This window comes from Motacilla alba, chromosome 3 (assembly GCF_015832195.1).
Source record: "Motacilla alba alba isolate MOTALB_02 chromosome 3, Motacilla_alba_V1.0_pri, whole genome shotgun sequence".
Lineage (NCBI taxonomy): Eukaryota > Metazoa > Chordata > Aves > Passeriformes > Motacillidae > Motacilla > Motacilla alba.
The window spans coordinates 80,095,306-80,116,411 of record NC_052018.1 but is presented as its reverse complement, the minus strand read 5'-3'; the positions used below and the strand labels follow the sequence as shown (position 1 = coordinate 80,116,411).

The 21,106-nt window shown below is 38.9% G+C and overlaps 1 protein-coding gene across 5 annotated transcripts; it reads left to right on the top strand.

Moving 5' to 3' along the window:
• Positions 1-210: 210 nt before the first annotated feature.
• On the top strand, positions 211-20,068 carry SLC30A6 (solute carrier family 30 member 6). Of its 5 annotated transcripts, XM_038130992.1 has the most exons (15): positions 211-593; positions 3,037-3,320; positions 5,687-5,773; positions 6,383-6,467; positions 7,524-7,566; positions 9,583-9,648; positions 10,049-10,129; positions 11,379-11,414; positions 12,192-12,286; positions 13,038-13,086; positions 14,883-15,002; positions 15,303-15,405; positions 15,705-15,752; positions 16,322-16,390; positions 17,405-18,614. In XM_038130992.1, the coding sequence occupies exons 2-15, from the start codon at positions 3,048-3,050 to the stop codon at positions 17,900-17,902; spliced, it is 1,653 nt and encodes a 550-aa protein (XP_037986920.1). In that variant the 5' UTR covers positions 211-593; positions 3,037-3,047; the 3' UTR covers positions 17,903-18,614. The 5 variants fall into 5 exon arrangements, with proteins under 5 accessions (XP_037986920.1, XP_037986919.1, XP_037986923.1 ...); XM_038130991.1 differs by lacking the exon at positions 211-593 and having other exon boundaries at positions 1,075-3,320; positions 17,405-20,068; XM_038130995.1 differs by lacking the exons at positions 211-593; positions 3,037-3,320 and adding an exon at positions 3,327-3,693 and having other exon boundaries at positions 17,405-17,902.
• The last annotated feature ends 1,038 nt before the right edge of the window (positions 20,069-21,106 follow it).

Sequence of the window (21,106 nt, the reverse complement as noted above, 5' to 3'; positions counted from 1 at the left end):
TGGCAGCATTAGGGGTCTCCCAAAAAACATCCATGACCACTGCCTTCCACACATCATCATGTCAATCACTGCTAAAACAAACCGACCAAATAAAAATCAATACAGCAAGGAGGAAAAAAACCCCAATGTTTTGGACTGAAGCATGTGAGCTATTCCTGATTCTGTCAAGGAATAATTCCTTAGTACAGAAAGACATCCCTGGTGTCTATCTAATGCATCTCTCTTTGGCTGAAACACTACTGCTTGGGGGTAGATTTTGAACCACTAAAATGATTTCTATTGGTAATTTTGTGTATAGGTTAGAGACATTCAAATATTTTATTCTTTTAGAGGAGATAATCAGATAAACTAAAATCAGTGATGAAAGAAGAGCATGAAAAAAACATATTCCTCCATTTGCTATTTCGAAATCTACAGAGATTTTGTTTTTGGCAGCATACCATGGACTGAAGTTTATCTTGGACTCATTAAATTGTTCCATTCCAGCAAAGGTGGGGAGACAAGGCTGCATGCCTAGTGTTAGATGCTGGTGTATCTCAGATGGACATCTGTATTTCAGTGCTCTAAGTTTGCTAGAGGAAAGTGAGAAAAAAGTAAGTTAAAACTTGTTGGGTGGGGAGTTTTTGGTAGTTTTTTTTTTCTTTGTTTTGGGTTTGGGTTGTTTGTTTTTGTTGATGTTTTCTTTTTTGTTGTTTGGGTGGGTGGGGTTTGTTTTGTTTTGGGGTTTGTTGTTGTTGTTGTTGTTGTTGTTGTTGTTTTCCCAATCATGCCATCTTTCTGCAAATTTCCAAATATGTTGTGAACTTGTGAAATCCAGCTTGTTTCCTACAAGGGTTCATATGGCTCTGGAGAAGACAGTTATGCAACTTTCCCTAAGTTATTTTTAATTCTATGTATCATGATAAAACAGAAAATACATGTACTGGTGAAGGCAGAAAAATAGAATTTAACTGAAATCCATCTCTCAACACTGGTGGGATTATTCCAGGTGTCGTGTTGCAGCTATATTTTAAAAACCCACAATTTTTTTTCAGCATATCAGCCTACAAACAACCTATTGAGCAAATTGTGATGTTTTTACCTCATAGTTTTGAAAAGTCCACTTTTTTGGCAAGTGTGTACTGTAAGAACAATATGTTCTTTCTAAGTCTGTTACTTCTGGTATTTTCAAATCTCATTTTAGTAATTTCTAAAAGGCCTCAAACTTGCCTCATTAAGACATCCTTGAAGACTCTTAGTTTTGTTATATGCAGAATGCTAGTATCAGCTGTGCTATTGTAGAAATTTCCTTTTGTGAAGACACTTCCTCAAGTGCAGTTTCTAATAGCTAACTATTGGCCTCTTCTGGGAAGAAATACCCTGTGACATCAAATAAATCAAAAATCCCAATACTATGTCAATAATGAAGTAACCAAACAACTTTGTGGAGCAAATTATACAGCGGCTCATCAGAGTTCTGATTTCCTTATTAAATTTGAATGGAGGCAGCAGCTGCAGTTTGAATTTCTTGCTTATCATCCAGATTCTATAAAGCACAAATCTATTTTCTGCAAATAGTTTCTAAAACTTCTTCCATACACCGGAAAAAAGCTTAGTGATTACAGCCAAGAGCTTAGAATGGGGTCTGAGACATTAAATATACCTTAAGGAGTACAATTACCTGATAAGTCTGATAGTTGTTCTTAATTAATGATACCTCTAAGGACCAGATACACTCAAAATCTAGAAAGTAAAAATTATTTTATATTTTTTTAATCAATAATAAAATCACACTCTGCAAATGCACAGGAACAGGAGACAATAGAAACAACTTAATTGTGAAGCACATTTAACTGTGAAGCAGATTAAAGACTGGCTTGTTCCTGGTTTAATTTGATGTACAGGCCTATCTCTCACCCACAGTCAGGTAAGTATTTTGGTATGTTTTACAGAACAGGTGAGATGCAAATAACATTTTTAACTATGGGTACTGGAGAACTGAATAGACTCTTTAAAAGAACAAAGATTAATGCAGTATTACAGAAGGTTGTTTCAAGTTTCTCCCTAGGCACAATAATGCCTTAATAAAATATTTCACTTCAGTTTTTATTCCTCTCTTTCTCACTTACTTTGCAAATAAGAATAAATACTTAATAAGCTGGTTTGTGAATAGATCTTTCAGTACATTCAATCCCACGCAGGTTCTCTGCAACACAATTTTTCTTAAGAGCTATCCGAGCTTCCGAGATGCCTTCTGTTCTGGATTTCATTGTACTTTCCATGCAAAGCGCTCTTGCCGTACGCATTCCTTCCGACAGGAACTTCTGGGCACAGGGAAGCCATCTGCTGGCCACCCAGCCCGGGGGATTGCTGTCACCTTGTGTCCCGGCGTTCCAGAGCCTGGGTAGCGGTAGTCAGTGGCAGAACTCTCAAAGTCCGCTTTGGATAGCAGCTGGCTCTGGGATGGGGCTGGACTGCGTGCGGATCCCTCCTTTGCACTGCGGTGCTTCTAATGTTCATGGTATCCAGAGCAACGGGAGCACTTCTGGGCATCTCAGCACACAACAAAGTGACTAAATTTTAAACATAATTCCTGTAGTATGGAGAGCTGCTGTCCTTTGGGGGTTTTGCTGGGGAAAATAAATGCCTTTTCCAGGCTGTGTCCTGGGTGCCCTTAACGCCGAGTGCCGCGGCTGGCGGTGGGGACGGAGGAATGCTCGTACTTGGAAGCAAACCCATCCTTGTGGAATTGCTGTAGTGGAGTAGCGTGACAGACTTTGACATGCCTAGGACTACGACATTCTTAAGCTTTGTGCCATGGGAGGTTTAGGTTGACTACTAGGAAGAATTTCTTCACAGAAAGGGTGGTTAGACATTGGAATGGCTGCCCGGGAAGTGGTGGAGTCACCATCCCTGGAGGTGTTTAAAGGAAAGACTGGACGTGGAGGCCAGTGCTATGGTCTAGTTGACATCTAGTGTATGGTCACAGGCTGGACTGTGATGATCACCGGTCTGTGATGGTACCACCCGTGGGAGCCCTTTCCTTGGCTCTCGCAGGCAGCGGGCAGATGACCATCAGAGGTGCGGGGAGGCGGCCGACAAGACCTTCACATCCCAAGGCGTGCCTCCAGCTCAGCCTGCCGCCAGCCGGCGAGGAGCGAGGGAAGGGCGGCTTGGGTCGCACATCCCGCGGGATCGGGCCGGAGCCGCAGCCTCCTCCCGGCGGGCGCCGCTTCCGCCACGTGTCCCGCCGGGCCCGCTGGTTGCCGCGGCGACGGGAACCTCTCCCGCCCCTTCCGGCCTCGCATGGCGCCGTCTCTTCCGCTGCGGGGAGTAATATGGTGAGTGGCCCCTGCTGGGGGCACGGAGGGAAGGGGCAAGGGAAGTCGTGCGTGGAACACGGGGTGCGGAGGCTGCTGGAAGCGCCCTCGCCGGGGCGGCGGCGCCGCGGGGCACCCGGGCTGGCGCGGCCCGTGGCGGGCCCGGGGGCAGCGCGGGGCGGCGCTGCCCGGGCGGTGTTTCCTGCTCGGGGCTCTCCGCCCGCCCCTCGAGCGCCGCCACCGCGGGCAGGGCCCGGCAGGGCGCCGGGGCCGTGGGGGGCTCCTGTGCCGGAGCTGCCTCTCGAACGGGGTCGCCGGGCTGCGGTCTGAGCCTCGGAGTTCTCCTCCAGCGGCACATCGGTCAGGGAGCTGGGACTCGCCGCAGGACAAACAGGTTATAGTGCGCTTGCTCCGCGGTATCGGGGCTGTCACTCTGTGGCTCGCTTCTCAAAGACGAAAACCCGATCTCTGGGGCACGACCGCCGTGTGTGCGTGTTCGTCTGGGCGGCGAGATGTTCCCTTGTCGTGCTGAGCACCGCTGGAATGACATCGGTATCCATAACAGGTGCTGTCACCTGTTGGAGCAGGCAGCGCCGCTGGCTGCAGAAACACGCCTTCTGGAGCTCTTTTAGCACCTCAGGGGCTGGCTGAGGTGCGGGGCAGCCGCCCTGCCCAGCACTGGGCTCTGAGCAGAACTGCAGGATCTAGGGATGCCTTAATGCCAAGGTACAGCACGTGCTGAGCTGGAGCTTGTCCAGCTCAGGGTGGGCTGGGGCTGCCTGAGCTTGCACAGGTCCCCTGTGGCACAGAGCACACAGCTCTGATGCGCGGCATCCTTTGTAAACACGGGGAGGTGTGGCACCGTGTGGCTGCGCAATGCACGCCCTGCCAGCAGTGTGGGAAAGCAGCGGGTGCAAAGGCAACAAGGAGGGCTATGAAGATGTGAAGGGTCTGGAGGGAAAGCCATGTGAGGAGTGGCTGAGGTCACTTGGTCTGTTCAGCCTCAGGAGACTGAGGGGAGACCTCACTGCACTTACACCTTCCTCATTGGGGAAGAGGAGGGGCAGGCCGTGATCTCTGCTCTGTGGTGCCCAGTGACAGGACCTGAGAGAATGACCAGGAGTTGTATCAGGGAGGGTTTAGGTTGGATCTTAAGAAAAGTTTCTTCACCCAGAGGGTGGCTGGGCACTGGAACAGGCTCCTCAGCGAAGTGGTCACAGCACCAGCCTGACAGAGCTCAAGAAGTGTTTGCACAATGCTCTCGGGTACATGGTGTGACTCTTGGGGTGCCCTGCGCAGGGCCAGGAGTTGAACTTCTGTGATCATTGTGGGTCCCTTCCAGCTCAGAATATTCTGTGATTCTTTGTGATTCTGTAACACAGCAGCTTTTTTCCGAGGTGTTCTAACATCCTGTATGTGTCTATTAAGAATTCAAATTATCATGTAATGATTTGCTAATAAAGAAAAGAGTGTTTTGTCCCAGATGAGCTAAACTTGGGATATGTAGTAATGCTTAAAGTTTAATTCATGACACACTTGTATTTCTTAGATAATATGAAATGCAGCTGAGATGATAAAGTGTCTGAAAGTTAATTGAATTTATTTTGGTGAAGAGCCCATTAGTATGTCTTTTTGCCTTCTGCTGGCAGCTGATGGTCTGCCATTACAAGTCCACGAATTTCTATTGCAAATCAGAAGGCTTTTTCACGTGGAAAGCTTACTTCTTTGTGGAGAGAGCAGAACAGAGGATAATCAGAAACTTGGACTCTGCGAGGAGAGGGAGACAAATGTCATGGCAGATGAATTTCTCTGGTAGTCTTCTCCCTGTCACACTTGCAGGAGAGCCATGTAGCAGCCCTTTAGGTAAAGTCACAGCCAGGATTGTTGGTGTGTTTCGTTTTGTTAATGGCCTTGCGTCCACCACATCACCAGCATTGTTTTTACTTCTGTGGTGGGTTCTCCTTTATAGATCTATAAACAATATTTTCCTGTTTAATAAATGCACTGCCTTTGGGTGACAAGTGTGCTTTGATGAAGAAAAATATTTGTGTTTTCAAACTGTCTTGTAGTAGTTTCATCTAAATAAAAGTTGAAACCTACTCTTTAAGTGATACTTTAGTGTCTTTTCCAGTAAAACTGAGTTCTGGATTATGTCTAAATGAAGCTTGATTCTAAGTAATTTGTCATTTTCTAATATAATAAACCATGCAAAATGGTTACCAAAATGTTGTTGAGTTTAAAGTTTGTGATATATCTGGTTAGCAAAAAGTTCACCTGAGTCTTTGATATAATTGCGAAAGTAGTTCATAAATGAAGATTTCCTTTTTGCTAATTTAAATTATGGTGTAAGTAAAGTTTTTTATTAAACTGTCGATTTCTTTTTAAAGGGGACAATACACCTGTTCCGCAAATCACAGAGATCATTGGTTGGAAAGTTAACACATGAATTTAGGTTGGTTGCAGCAGACAGAAGGGTAAGTATTGCTTAAAAAAATCATAATTATAATTAAAAATACGCTAGCTGAAGTAAGTTAAAATACACTATTAACTTAACATATTATGAAAATTTTTCTTTGAATTTTCCAGCTGTGCTTAAAAAAATAATCTTTGAAGTTGTATTGCTTCTGTGCATTGTCCTTGTGAATTAGTGTTCTCCAGAATTATATTTATATCTGATGGGTTCAGTGGAACTGTAAACTGAATGTGTTCAGATGTTTTTGGGACCAAAGTTTCAGCACAAATATAGGAACCCAGTACTATAAAGTTGCATGAGTTGGTATTCAAAAGTCAGGTGCTGTGTGCTGTAATGAAATGCAAATATTATAGATGGGTGGGGTTTTTTTAGACCAAAAAGGTATTTTAAGTATGGTGGCATTCATAAATGAGTTTTAAAATAATCTGTAAAGTTTAAAATAGAGTAAGGGCTTGCTGTTCTGAAATGAGTAGTGAATTTTTGTGAGGGTGGAGAAGCCAGTTCTGTTTGCATGACCAAGTACTGCAATATTGTTTTTTAAGACCAGATGGATATATTTCTGTCTTGTAAATTTTGGAAGGTGTAAATACATATTTATTCTCATCAACAGTCCTGGAAGATTTTACTGTTCGGTGCTATAAATTTAATATGTATTGGCTTCCTGCTCATGTGGTGCAGCTCTACAAACAGCATAGGTAGGTGGCTCTCGTGTACTGAAACTACAACAAACTATTATGTGTTTCTTAGCTTGTGGAGTTCCAGCTGACTGAAAAAGCCAAATCCAGTACTTAATGGAACTATGGATTTGCACAGCCAGGTTCAGAAAGTGCTTCCTTTTGATTTGCCACAGTCAGCTTAGAAGCGTTTTTCACAGATAAGTTTGGATGGGTGGAAGTCCTTCAAAGTTTGCACAGTTTTCAGTCCTGCCGGTCATTTGCTTCCTGCTGTAGCTTCTTCATCTTTAAGACTGAGATCCAGTAGACTTTTGAGTTACTAGTCCTCAGACCTGTTCCTTGTATAAGTAGCACCAGTGGCATGCAGAGACCCTCGCTTGCTGTTGAATGAGGATGTTTGTAGCATGGAAAAGGCTTAAGACTTCTTTGCTTCCAAGGAATGCTCAGCAGTAGCCACAACACTGGAATGTTTCCAACATGTGTGTGGCTGCCACTGCAAAGCACAGCACTGTGAGGGCTGCTGTGGGGAAATGAGCTCCAGATCAACCAGACCCAGTGCAGTTTTGTGTGCCTTCCGCTTTTGGATAGGGGCTTTGATGTGCTTCCCATCACCTGCACTGAGAATAGAATGCTGTTTTAGTTTTTAATTTTTGGTGCGGGTTTTCTTGCAGTTTCAAGATAGGTTAGAGATGCAAAACAAGTAAAATATTCAGCTCAACCTACTTTTCACTGCAATAACACACATAAGAGATCTCTTACTTTGGTAAGTGATGTGTTTCTGGAAGATCTCATGACTTTCCAGTACTTAAATTCCAAGTCACAACTTAGTCACAAATGTGATAACTGTTGTATCTGGGCTTTATTACGTGCTTTAGTTGAATTAGGATTGCCATGATCAGCCTGCTTATGACATTAAATATATTGGTGTCTTTAGAATAACAGAGACTTGTTCTATCAGCAGAGGCAGTTTATGTAGGTAGAAGATTGGAAAAAGCTGCACAAAAGGGACATAAAATACAAGTGATTTTTGCACTGAAAAATTAGGTATTAAATTTCAATATTTACTTTTCTTTACAGCTTTAACTGCTTACACATATTTGACAATCTTTGACCTTTTCAGGTGAGTTTTTTTCCCATTTTGTCTTACTGTTCATTTTGTCTGTGTATTTCTATACATTTAAAATTTACTTACAGATTCAAAGACGTGCAACTTAGTCATCAGTATAGAAACAGTAACTGGTTTAAATATAGATTAAATGAGTATAAAATTGCACACAATAAATAGATTGTAAACCCCACCATAGCTATATTGAGAATGACTAGTAACTGATCAGTTCAGTCATGGATTTCTCTGTGCAGATGTGTGACAACATAAAACAATACGACACAAAACTGTTGTCTGGTTTTTCTCTCAGAACATTTTTCTAATGCCATAATCACTGATTGTGAAGTAACTCTCAGTTTTAACATCAGGAAACAAGAAGCATGTAGTTCTATTTCAAAAATATTTTGCAAGCTAGATATCAAGTATTCTGCACATAAGGTCAGTAGGTATCAGTATTTGTCTTGTATTTTAACAAAAGCATATTAAAACAACTTTCAGTATTACAATTCTGAACACTTTTGCTAATACTGATAATACAGACATGAAATATATTCAGTTCTTATCTGAGATACAGAAAGGTAGCAGTGGTTGGGAAATAAAAATGTAGATATTTAAAAAATATTAGCCTACATTACCTTCCTTGTTGTCTCGCTATCTTGTAAAAGGTATAGATCAGCTTTGTGAGTCATTCATATATCCATTACCTACTATAACTTATCTGACTTACAGTAAAACATTCAGAAATGACATCAGCAAACATGCAGAAACAAAAACGACTTGTTGGGATCGGCACAAAAAAAATTGATCTGTGACTGCCTTAGTATTAAGATTTAACTATAATGAATTTTGTGTTTCTCTTAGAATTTTGTATCTACTGAATTTTTGTTATCTTGACTCAAAATACCTTTTTCACCTTGGGGAAACTGGGGAAAGTGTTGATGTACTTCCCATTTGTATGGAATTTTTTTCCTTTTAGTTTTAGAAGGTAGAACAACCCCAGGCACTCCTGGTTTAGGTTAATTAGGGGCTGAACTAGAAGATTATTCTAACTCACAGCAATCTCTTTCAAGAATTTTGATTTGCTGTACGGGAGAACAATGCTCAGTAATTCTGCTGCAAAAATCAATTTCTGCTTCTTTTCTTTTTGTCTCTGCCTGGTTGCATGTAATAGTCTCACTGAGAATATGAGTTTATGGCTTTGTATATGAACAGTATTTCTTCCTGTGCTTTTACTTTTATTCTACACAGCGGAGAATCAAGTTGTGAGGATGTGATAGTTCATCAGTTGTAGGGATGAGTTCTTGATCCAGTCTGATTTAACATTGTTATTAGTCACAAAAGGACTGCATGAAAGCACAGATAGCACTGAATCTATGTGGATTCCAGTTGAAAAAATTGTTCAGTAGAGAAAAAACTGTTCAATAGAGGAAAAATAGGCAGAGGAAACTATATTCATCCTTGAAACATTCTGACTACTACCATGGAGATTCCAAAATAATTGGAATTCTAGATGTTCAGTATGAGAGAAAAATTTGGACAGAAGATAGCAGGAGAGACCTGTGGCTGTCAGTGAATGGCCAGTTAGATTAGAGCTTGTGTAGGTGAATGCAGCCAAAGAAAGTTAATCTGTTTTGGCCATATCCATAGAGAAATTACACTGTGAAGAAGAAAGGCAATACTTGGTGTGGCCTGGGACTTACTCTAGAGTACCAAATCTAATTCATGGTATGTCTCTAAAAGAAGACTTCAATGGAGGGATTTCTTTGCTTTTTCTTTCACTCTTCTGTCTTGCTTATCAGCTTCCTTCTCATTTAAGTAGCATTTCTCAGGTTACAGCATTTCTAGGCAAGTTCAGAAAGCACATGAAGTGTGTTTAGAACATCACTGTGACAGTGATGGAGGTTCAGTTCAGGGCAAGATGTGGCTGTATTCGTTTGTTGAGTTCTGGTGGCTCAAGTGTGTATTTGTAGACTTTGCAGTTTGTAAAGGCTGCTGTTACTTATCACAGTCTAACTCTCCCCCTTTTTTCAGTTTGATAACATGTCTAATAAGCTACTGGGTAATGATGAAGAAACCCAGCCCAGTCTATTCATTTGGGTAAGTACTAATTACAAGATGTAGTGTTTGATAATACAGCATTTCATACATTGCACACTGTCATTGCCTGGATCCCTGAACAGCCATCAGTAATACTCTGTGTGTGAAGGAGCCTAGAAATGAGGAGGGCCAAGACTTACTGTAAAGAACAATTACAGAGTAGGGAATGGACAGGAAGAAGAATTAAGAAATGCCTAACTTTAGGTGTCTCTGATGAGTGGAGCGTTAAAAGAAACTGAAAATAATGACTATTCCATAAAACCTTCAGTTTCTTCCCGTCTGTCTGCTGTTGAATGAATTGAAAAAAGTAGGTGTATCCTGCTGGTTCTTGCACAGAAAAGATTCTATTGGATGCATTTTTCAATGTTCAGTGTTTCTAAACTTAATTCTCAAATTTCAGGTTTGAAAGGTTTGAAGTTCTAGCTGTATTTGCATCTACAGTTCTGGCACAGCTTGGTGCTCTTTTTATACTGAAAGAAAGGTAGGGTTATGTACTGTTTTCTTTAATTTTTAAACATATGAAGATATAGTCCAGATCAACCAAAAGCATGTGTATTCTACAAGTGCTGTATGTAAAGAAATACTCTAGAAAAATGTAAAAGATATGAAAAAAATATTGCTAAACCTTACTGCTTGCTTACATTTACTACACTACATGTAGGCTTTAGATGTAAAAATGGCAATTGATGAATGTTCTTAAAAATCTCTCTAGGGAAATATTTAATGGTTTTAAGAATACTTTTTCCAAAAGGTTGTGTAATTAATTTAATGCATTTCCTTATGCATCTTGACTTTTGTAAGCTCTGTAACAAATAAAAGGTTTTTGGTTTTACTTCTGTTGCTTTTTGAAGTCAAAGCAGCTTCATAATGTATCAAGGAGCTGAATGTTTGAAGCATGAACTTCTTCACTCCCTCAAAGTTTGCTCAAGTATAAACTTGCCATACCATGTATGCTTGGGAGCATTTCTATTTCAGGAGGTTAGCCTAAAACATTATTTTAGTTTTTAAAGATGAAGAGGTTTTTGTTAACATCTGGAATTTAAAACTGCTACAGTATACCTTCCCTTATTTTATTCAAGTGCTCTGTTTTCTGTGTAAAGGGCTGTATTAACAACTTAGCAACTTTATACTGTAAGGTCAATGTATTGAAATGACAGTCCTCTGGAATGAATCACCCTCTGTCAAAACCTCCAAGTTTTCCAACATCAATTTTGGAATGGGAAATTCCACAAACTTAGCAGGTTTTTCTGTTACAGCTGGAGCTCATTTGTTAACTCATTGGTGGGTGAAAAAAGATCTGTATCTCCACCCCAGTATCCAATGTCTACTTTATTTGACCTTGCTTAGTGTGAGGCTGTAAGTCAGGAATTTCAGACTTAGTTTGTTGTGGTCACCAACACTGGTGGTGGTGCTAGTAGCAATATTTTTTTGCATGTTCATTTACAAGCATATTTTTATCATGTAGGCAGCATTCATGGTAGCTGGCACTGTTTGGAAATATTTGGGAAGTCTAAATCACATCTGCTTTGATTCAGTGCTAAATGCTTTCATTGCTTATAAAAGTTGCTGTGTTTGTTTAAGCAATCCATTTCTTTGCAGTACTTGTTTTTGTTTATGAATGGCTAAGGAACTGTAATGCTAATGCTAATGCTAAGGAACTGTAAAAACATGCTTCGGGTATCAAGGCTTTACTGCATGAATATAACTCAAATTTTCAATTATTCTTGTAGTGCGGAGCGGTTTCTGGAACAGCCTGAGATACACACGTAAGAAATTATTTTGACATGTAAAATGTGTTATTGTCCTTTTATGTTTCTAATTCATATCTAGCATATATTTTTTATGCAAGTACTTTCAGTACCAAATTGCTTTTGGTGCCTTGGCATTTGTTTCAAACCATGTGCAAGCTATACTGCAAATGGTTCTGTTCAAGGTACAAGTGAAATTTAATGCACCTGTTATCTCAAATAGTGATCTAACTACACATTGCTGCTTTTCCTTGTTCAGTTCCTTTTTTTTTCTTGTGGTCTCTTGGAAGGCCTGGTATGTGGGGGGGAAGGATGCTGTGGTCAACAGGGAACTGAAGGTTTTGCAAAGAGGGTTCAGACTATAAAGACCATGGGGAGAAGAAAAGAAAGTGTTATAGGGCAAAGGAGTGGGACTTGGGATGTATGTTGAAGTACTTCTAGAAGAAGGCTGGGGGTATATGACATGATTCCATAGAAAGCTAAGCTTCTCAGCTATGCTGCTGAGGGGACAATGCGTATCTTCAAAGGGCAAATATATATATGTGTGCATTTATGCAATTGGTTAAGAGCTGTTACTCAACATTATGAGGGTTGTATGATAACAATGATGTACGAAGTTCAGTGATCTCGTTTAACCCTTACAGTGATAATACACTGCTGGTTATTAAGTATTACACTGGTTTTCAGCCTCAGTGAACATCAGGCAAAATATTTGGATACTGTTATTGGTAGTTACAGCTTGATGATATGTTCTGTGATGATGGGAAATTAAGACACCTTTTTTCCCCTCCCTAGGGGACGACTGCTGGTTGGTACTTTCGTGGCTCTCTTTTTCAACTTATTTACAATGCTTTCCATTAAGAATAAGCCTTTTGCTTATGTCTCTGAAGGTATGTGATAAATTAGACTGTAACAAGAATTGAGAAAAAAATGTTAATGTTCCTATTTTTATCAAGGTATAACTTGTCTGGTAACTTCCTTAACCAGTGGTTGTATATTACTATTACCTCTGTTAATGTAACTTGGTGCAATAGAATTGCCATCTGATTTTCAACTCCAGTTTGCTTATAAGGCTCTGAGTAGTCTGAGGTCATTAATATGATAAACCAAGTATTATTTTAATGCTGCAGTATCCTTTGTTTTCAATTTTTTGAATGCAACAGAACTTTCAACACATTTTATGGATGTATTAATGAATTAAAAAATAAATTAATGCAATAGTTGTTTTTTCCTTTTCATCAGTAAATGAAAAGCTCTTTTACCTTTTTCATCGTGAAGTAGGTTTGCAGTCATTCCTGCAAGTGTAAATTGTCCTGCTGCAATTGTCATGTAAATTCTCCATAGTTATAAATATCTATTTTACACTCTATTATATAAAAGATAATGGTTATAACCTGCAATTATATTTGTATTTAATCAGTTCAGATTATTATGAGAGATGGGTGTTGTACTTGCTGCCTGGAAAAGACAGACCTGGGTCTTTTTTCAGGTGCCAGGGTGTCTGTTGGGATATATTTACTCATTCACAGTGTATTTATTGAATTCTTCCCTTAAAATAAAACTTGTGTGTACTTTAAAATGTAGTAACTTTAAAATGGTACTTAAAATTGTGGTAACTTTATTGCTTTCTTTCTTTTGCAGCTGCCAGCACAAGTTGGCTTCAGGAACATGTTGCAGATCTTAGTAGAAGGTGAAGCTTCATATTGATTTTCAAAATCATTAACTTCTGTGTTGGCAGTGTTGGTTTTGTGTGTATAATAAAATTTTGGAGGGCCATTGAGGCATAAACTTGTATTAGAGCTTTTAAAATATCTTTACCTACTGCAGGTCTCATGTATGAACTCTGGAGCAAACATTGTCTCCCATATTTCCCAGATACATCAATCTAACAGAAATACGTATTTCTGGATATCTTTTCTTTTGAATATATATGTTCAGTACATTGTATGTAATTCTCTTTGGGTGAGAATAGGAAAACTAGCATTTTTCCTGTACATATTTGAACTGCATTTCACAACACGAATTATCAGGTGATAAATTTTGTAATAATTTATGTTTATTTACTTTGTGGGCTGGACAGATGGTTGAGTTTAAATATGATAAATGAAACCGGTTACTCACTGAACCATAGCTATAGAAACTCCTCACCTGTCCAGGAGGAAACTGGGCAAAGTCTGTGTCTTCCAGGGATATAAGTGTTGCTCATTCATCTTGACTGTTAACTGTCTTGCTTGTACTGGATATCTGAATGCAAGATAACCTTGTTTGCAAATAGTTTTGACAGATATCAGGGAAGTTTATTTTAATCCATACATGTTTTTCCAACTATCTGTCAGTATCAAAAGAAAAATGTTAGACCAAGTTGTAAAAGATGTTAAGTGTGCTTCAAAACCCATCTGTTTCTGCATCTTGTGATTGTTTTACAGTTAAGGAGAGCAGAGAATGCTAACTTGATAACAGAAGGATTTATTTTATATGGGTATAAGATGTTACATCATCAGAACCAAAATCTGTGAAATATTTTTGGAAGACTAATAATTAGGTCTCCCAAGTTTTACTGTAAAAAAAAAAAGGTGGATACCATTTACAGACAGTAGCACAACTTCCCTCTTATCAGTGTAGAAACACAGTTTTAAGGGGAAGGACACTGATGGATAACTTAAGGAGTCCCATATCATGAGTAATATAATTTCTACTGGGTTTTGAGATAACCTGTATGAAGTTAAGCCAATATGAGTAAAACCCCATTGAATTAGTATGTATACAGCTATTTCAGATGTGTTATGTGAAGCTGTGCTGATTAAAAAATATCTGCACCTGTGTATAATTATGTTAATTAAAATTCTTACAGAAGCAGGCCAGCACATGATGTCTAAACATAAGTTTTCTTTAACCATAGCAACAAGGTATTTCGTGTTGTCTTTGCCTTGAAATTTTCCAGGACATGACATGCACTTCCATTCACTGGGAAGTACAGAAACTGCTTTCTCTCATCATACTCCCATTGACAGGAAATAGCTATAAATAAGTAATTTTCCCAGCATTCCCTCATGCATTTTTTTTGGTCTCCTCTTATGCAACTAGCTGGTCTTCTTCCTCTTTTCAGACTCCATGAATTAGTTAGCTTTGACTTTAGGACACTTTTGCACACCAAGGTGGCAGATGTATTGAAGACAGGTGATACACAAATCTCTCACTATGTACATACATTGCATCTCTGTAATAGCAGTATTGAACCCATGAAGCACTTGTGTTGCAGACAGCTGCTACAGGAATATCATAGAGCTGTGTTCCCAGAAAAAAAACACTTGAGTAATTTTTGCTGAGCAGCCTTTGAGCAGAATTAGTGGGGCCTTTACAGTGCTCATCATATGCTATGGCAGCAAGGTGTGTTAGAAATCAAATGCTAAATAATGGGGGTAATTTTGGAATTTCTAAGTAGTGATGAAGAGCTGGCTGACAGCTGCTTTTTCTGTTTTGTTGCAGTATTTGTGGAATCATCCCGGGATTGAGTAGCATCTTTCTGCCACGGATGAACCCTTTTGTCTTGATTGATATTGCTGGAGCTCTGGCTCTTTGCATTACATATATGCTCATTGAAATCAAGTATGTGCAGTTGTTGTTTTAAAACAGTAGCTCTTTTTTTATCCAGTCTTTTGGAAAATAAATTTTTTGCATGAAAGGAATACTCTGATATAGAGCTGCATTTTGTATGAATGGCATTGCAACTCTGGGCATGCAACTGTCTGTTGTCCAAGATGAATGAGAGTTGAAATGAGATTAGTATGTGTAAAATTCTGTAAATTTATATAATTTAAAAGAATGAAAAAAGAATCATAAGTAAATTGTTCTGCCTTTCAAAAACGTAAATACCAGTGTTTCTTTAAAATTGCTTTTTCTCCCTAGCAATTACTTTGCTGTGGACACAGCCTCTGCTATAGCAATTGCTTTGATGACTTTTGGTACCATGTATCCCATGAGTGTCTACAGTGGGAAAGTACTACTTCAGGTAAGGCAGCCTCACAAATCAACAGATTTTGTGGTTTTGGTTTTGTTAAATGGCCTCATTTAAAAAAACCGCTTGAAATCTGTTTTAAGCTTGCAAATAGGAAGTGTTCCTATGGGAATTTGTGATGTGCTACAAGAATGTTAAAAGTTGTGCAAATATGCATCACGAAGTCATAAGAATTTAATGAAAATGCCATTGGTCTCTTGTGTGGATAGAACAGACTTAAAGGCTCTCTTACTTCAACAGGGCCAGTTAATCTTTATTATAACTTGTATTTTCTTTACTTTTTCTTTTTGAAGACAACCCCACCTCATGTGATTGGCCAGTTAGATAAACTTCTTAGGGAGGTAAGTCAGTGTATAATACATAGCACACTGTGTACAGCTAATAAGCATTCAGGAATGTGAAGAATTTTTCTAACCAGTCCAAGAAGTTTGCTAAAATTACTTTTTAAATATTTTTTTTAGCTGCATGTTGAAAATACGAATCTTGCTTTCCAAGATGAATAGTGTCTTTTAGGTATCTGGAACAAATCAATTTAAGTAGTGCAGGCTGGTTTTATTTAAATTTGACCTACTATCGAAGTGGTTTACAAATGTGAGTTGAAGAAGGAAAAGGAGTACAGGCAGCTGTTGAATTACAGCATATCAAGTTGAGAACATACTTCAGTTTGGCAGCAAGAGCTACTTGAAATATGTTCCTTAAAACTTTTTTGATGGATTTGGATGTTTAAGGGTAGCAAAAGTGCAATAGATAAGTATTAGTGACGTTAACAGACATCATCTGTTCTCCGTATGGAGCTTTTATTTCACTACTGAAAATTATTTGTTATTCAGTTATGTATAAAAATACATTTCTAAAGGGATTTGAAACTTCTAATTTATTTTCATATTTGTGGATGTTTGTGTAAAATTAGGTTTCAACTTTGGATGGTGTGTTGGAAGTCCGAAATGAGCATTTCTGGACATTAGGGTTTGGCACTTTGGTAAGTTAAGCCTTTATTATCTTTCTAGCCTTTGTTGTCAGATACTACTTTTATTTTTTAATTTACATAAAGTAAGATATTTCTTCTGAAATACTAACTATAAAAAAATTGATGGAGTCAGTACTCAGTCCATGTGCTTTATTGCAAAATTACTCTTCCTCTGTCCTTCACATTTTTTTAAAGCTTTGTTGTTGGTTGATGTTATTAATGTATACTGCAGTTCTCGCTTAGAGTATGCACTTCTGCAACTGTAGAATTTCTTTCGTATTTTGGAGTGAAGAAAATGACAAACAATGGAAAAAACATTTTTCAAAATGGTGTGTTAGTGTAAGTTGTGTAGGAAGAAAGGAATAACTGTAACCCTTCAAGCACCAAAGGTCTACAATAGACAGTAGAATCATATGTTTTCAGCATTTCTAGGGGAGAAGGTAGAGAAAATAATTACAGTTGTATACCAATAATTCTGTAAGCTTAAAGAAATGAAAGTGTATTTTTTGTGATACAGAATGATCACACAGAACTTGGTTATTCCTGAGTTGATGCAGGTATTTTGTGACAGCTGGAAAATTAAGACTCTTAGAATATTTCTTCACTGGTTTCTTCCAGTATGCTGCCATTCTTAAAACAACAAAAAAGGCATCTGTTCTCTCTTTCTGATGTAAAAATAGCTTTCAGTTTACTGTTCTGCCACTTACGCCTAAATTTGCACTTTGTTCTTTTGAGCCATTTTTCTCCCCCAGTTGTTGCCTTTGCTGCCATCACATGTTGTACTGTATAATTTGGTTCTAAGACTCACTTTTCCTGAGTGATGATCTTGGTATGTTCATAAGAGAGCAACACATTAGGAAAGATCAGAATGTATCCTGTAATAAGGTTCTTAATTTAGTCAGTAGTTTCCACTGCAAAAGGCCTTTGTGTAATTCTCTGCAGGATAATTTGCCTCTTCTCAAATGCATGTGGGGAATCTTTATTGGAGTAATAATTAACAGCCAACTTGTTTTTATCACTTTCTAGGCTGGATCAGTCCATGTCCGAATTCGGAGAGATGCAAATGAGCAAATGGTCCTTGCCCATGTCACTAACAGATTATACACATTGGTCTCTACCTTGACTGTTCAGATTTTCAAAGATGACTGGATCAGACCTACCTTATCATCTGTGCCTATCACAAACAATATTCTGAACCTTTCGGATCATCACATTATTCCAATGCCATCTTTGAAAGCTGCTGACAATTTGAATCCTGTTACCTCCACTCCAGCTAAGCCCAGCAGCCCACCACCAGAATTTTCTTTTAACACGCCAGGCAAAAATGTGAGTCCAGTCATCCTTCTAAACACTCAGACAAAGCCCTATGGATTGGGCTTTAATCATGGATCTGCACCCTACAGCAGTGTACTCAATCAAGGACTTGGAATACCAGGAATTGGAGCAGCTCAAGGATTCAGAACTGGTTTTGCAAATGTCCCAGGCAGATATGGAACAAATGCTCGTGGTCAGCCCCGACCGTAATAAACACCATTATTTATTATACTTAAGGGTATTGACTTAATTCTTTTATTACCCAATTTTTATAAACATTTGGAATGTCACATCATTCTGAATGGCTGGGAACAAGTGCTTTGTTCATATTCATGAAGTGGTTAAATAGCAGTTTTTTCCTTCGCATCGGCAGTAGCCTGTGTAATGCCACAGATATTTTGCAGAGTTACAATACTTTACAAGTAGTTTTTATAGGGTGTCTATTTCTACTCATCTTTTTTATCCACTTTTCTTCATTTATCCAAGAATGTATTGAGATGCAGCACAACTCCATAAGAGAATTCATTGTGACCAGGTAGCTTTTTTTTTTTTCCTAATGAAAATTACTGGATGCTGAATAGCTGAGAGAATAGGAGATGGCAGAAATACAAGTCCCAATTTTCAGACATGTTTGATTGCTGTATTAAGCCATGTTTGGGCCAAATCACAATTAGTTTTTGGTTGCAAAAATCCATCGATATTCATGTTGTGGCCATTGTGAAGGCAATCTGGCATTTCAGATTGTAATTGATTTTGCAAGACCGTGTTTTTACATTTTTATTGATGCTTTTATAGAAATTCAAATGGTTCAGCAACCATTTTCTAGTTGTAAGTATTCCATACTCATCTCGGATATTTCTTACTTTTTGGTTTAAATGCAAAATTATTTAGCAATATATTGGGAAATAAAATACTTAAAACTTAAGATTTTACAAGCACCTCTTTTTTACAATTAACCCTATTAAGGATACAGAACAGATGACTGTTGTTTCTGAAGCCAGTATTTAATTTTTGACTATGGGGAGTATTCTATGATTTGATTGTGACTTTGTATTTTCCTCTTTGTATTTTTTTAATAGTTCCAGGGGGAAAAGTAATTTATTTGTATTCCTTGTTTAAATCCAGAGTACAGGTCAGTGATCGCTGAGAGTTCGTAGTCACTGCTGGACTGCTTAACCTTTGGGGCACACTTGGAACAACACTTGTGCTTTTGCATTACTGTCCTACTGTATTTGCAGAGCTGTCTGCATTTCTCCAGGGCCTTTCACAGAGAGCTCTTCTCTCTCATTGCTGTCTTTTCCTGCTCTGCTCTGACAACAGGGAAAGGCCTTTTAGAAATGCTTCAATTTTCTTCTGTTCCCCTGTGCAGTCTCTACATTACAATTGCTCCTCTGCACATTCTTCTGCATCTCTTGGCCGCCTAGGAATGGGTTGCCCATTCCTGTAGTTTCACTTGCAACTCAGGGTGCTCTATATTGGCTTCCACCTTGTTCATCTGTGTGCTAAGTCAGTCACTCCAGTGAGATGGTTACATGGAGCTGTAGTATCTCAGGGATTCCAAAGATACTATGTTACCTGAAGATAATTGCTTTGATGAAGAAATCTTCCTTATGTAGATCTGAGTGGAGAAAACAGCCTTCATTTGGATTTTAAAGATCTGTGGCCTCTTCACTGGCTGAGGATTTATTTTTCTTTTTCTGTATAAGAATACTGCGTTCCTCTTTTTTCTGTTTGCCTCCCCCTCCATGACCTGTGTTTCTTGAGCCAGTGCTTGGAGGAGGGAGTCATTCATGCAAGGTGGCATTCTGCATGATAGAAATGTATCTTTTGGGGATGTTTCAGGCTGAGGGTAGTGCCCAGACAGCCACGGGGACGCTGTCCATGTAAGCTACAAGTGGGGAATCGAGTTCTGTACTTCATTTGCAGCGAGAGTGAAAATTTCATTGCTCTGTTAGAAAATGTAATGACCTGGCAAATTTCCACTTAAAGATTGCAATGAAGTTACAACAATTGGCTCTGTTTCAGTGAGGTCAGTATTAACTCAGTAATCACCTGAGGTCCATTATCCTGTCTTTCTGTGAGTCTATTACATGTGCCATTGCTGCATGGAAATTCACTGAAGTACAGAACACTTGAACAGATTCTCTGTACCTCTTGGGTGCTGAACTAGACTGCAGTTTCTACAGCATCTGCAACACCTTAGAGCCAGCAGAATGTTTACAGTACACTACTCTTGTGTGGCCTGGTTAAGAATTGTTCCTTACTCCAGTTTCATAACCACATGCCCTTTTTCTGATATTTTCAATACATTGTATTATATTGAATGCATGCTTACTTGTTTTCAGTAGAAAATTAAATCTCCATTTTAATAAAAAATGAAGCTGATCTCTGATTTAAAATGAGAAGGGAGGGTGAGAATCCCAGAATTTGAGTGCAATATAATCACTTTTAGAAAAATATTTTTTGAGTGATTGTTTACAATATATATCATATGTGCAGATGATAAAGATTCTTTTAGATATTAGAACAGCTTTTTAGCTGCTTTATTGTTATGAATATATTAGAACCTTTGTTAAATCAGCACAGAGTAAAATGTCTCCTTTTATATGAGGAAAATAAAATCAGTGTAATTCGTAAATGACAAGGAAAAAGTGGTAATTTGTGTACAAGATTTTATAGTTATCTTTCTCTCCATATTGTTTAAGTGGTGCTCTCGGGTGATACTTCAGTCTCAATGAGCAGGTATGTCAAACTTCAGAACTGTTTTGCTGCGTCTACTACCAGTGTAGAATGGGTCCTTGGAATAATTCTACAGAAAGTGGTTTTTTGTACATTTTGCCTTTTCTAAGTGTGTTTTGCTGTTAGGTGATCACAATCTAAATGTTTATTTGATACATAGTGAATAAGAATTGATAATTTATATCATCTTCATTCTTAATGCTAGGAATGCTGTCTCAGCTAGCGAGAAAAGAAGACTGGTACTTGCTGTCATTTCTGTCTGCCAGAGGATTTGGCATTGTTAGTCCCTGAAGTTGTTCCAGCTGTGATCGCACAGGATCACATCACTTGTAGGTAAATGCATCCAGCTTTAGAGAGTTTGAGGGGCATCTGCCATTATTTGGCTTCAGATTCTTGTGAGAAACTGCCTTGTCCTGATACAGAAGGAGCCTGAGCTCCTATCACAAGACAAATAACTACCATAATATGGGGTTTTTTTTCAGCTTTACATGTTGAGTGATGGCTCTTGAGTTCATTCTGTTCTGCATTCCCTTAACCCAGGTGGTAACCACAGACACCTTTGGCACACAAAGCCAGTGACAGCCTTTTGTGGCTGGTAAACTGATTTTTATTCCCTTCTCCTTGACTGAGATGGGACAAATCCTTTTCAAGGCTGTGCAGCAATTCCACTGATTA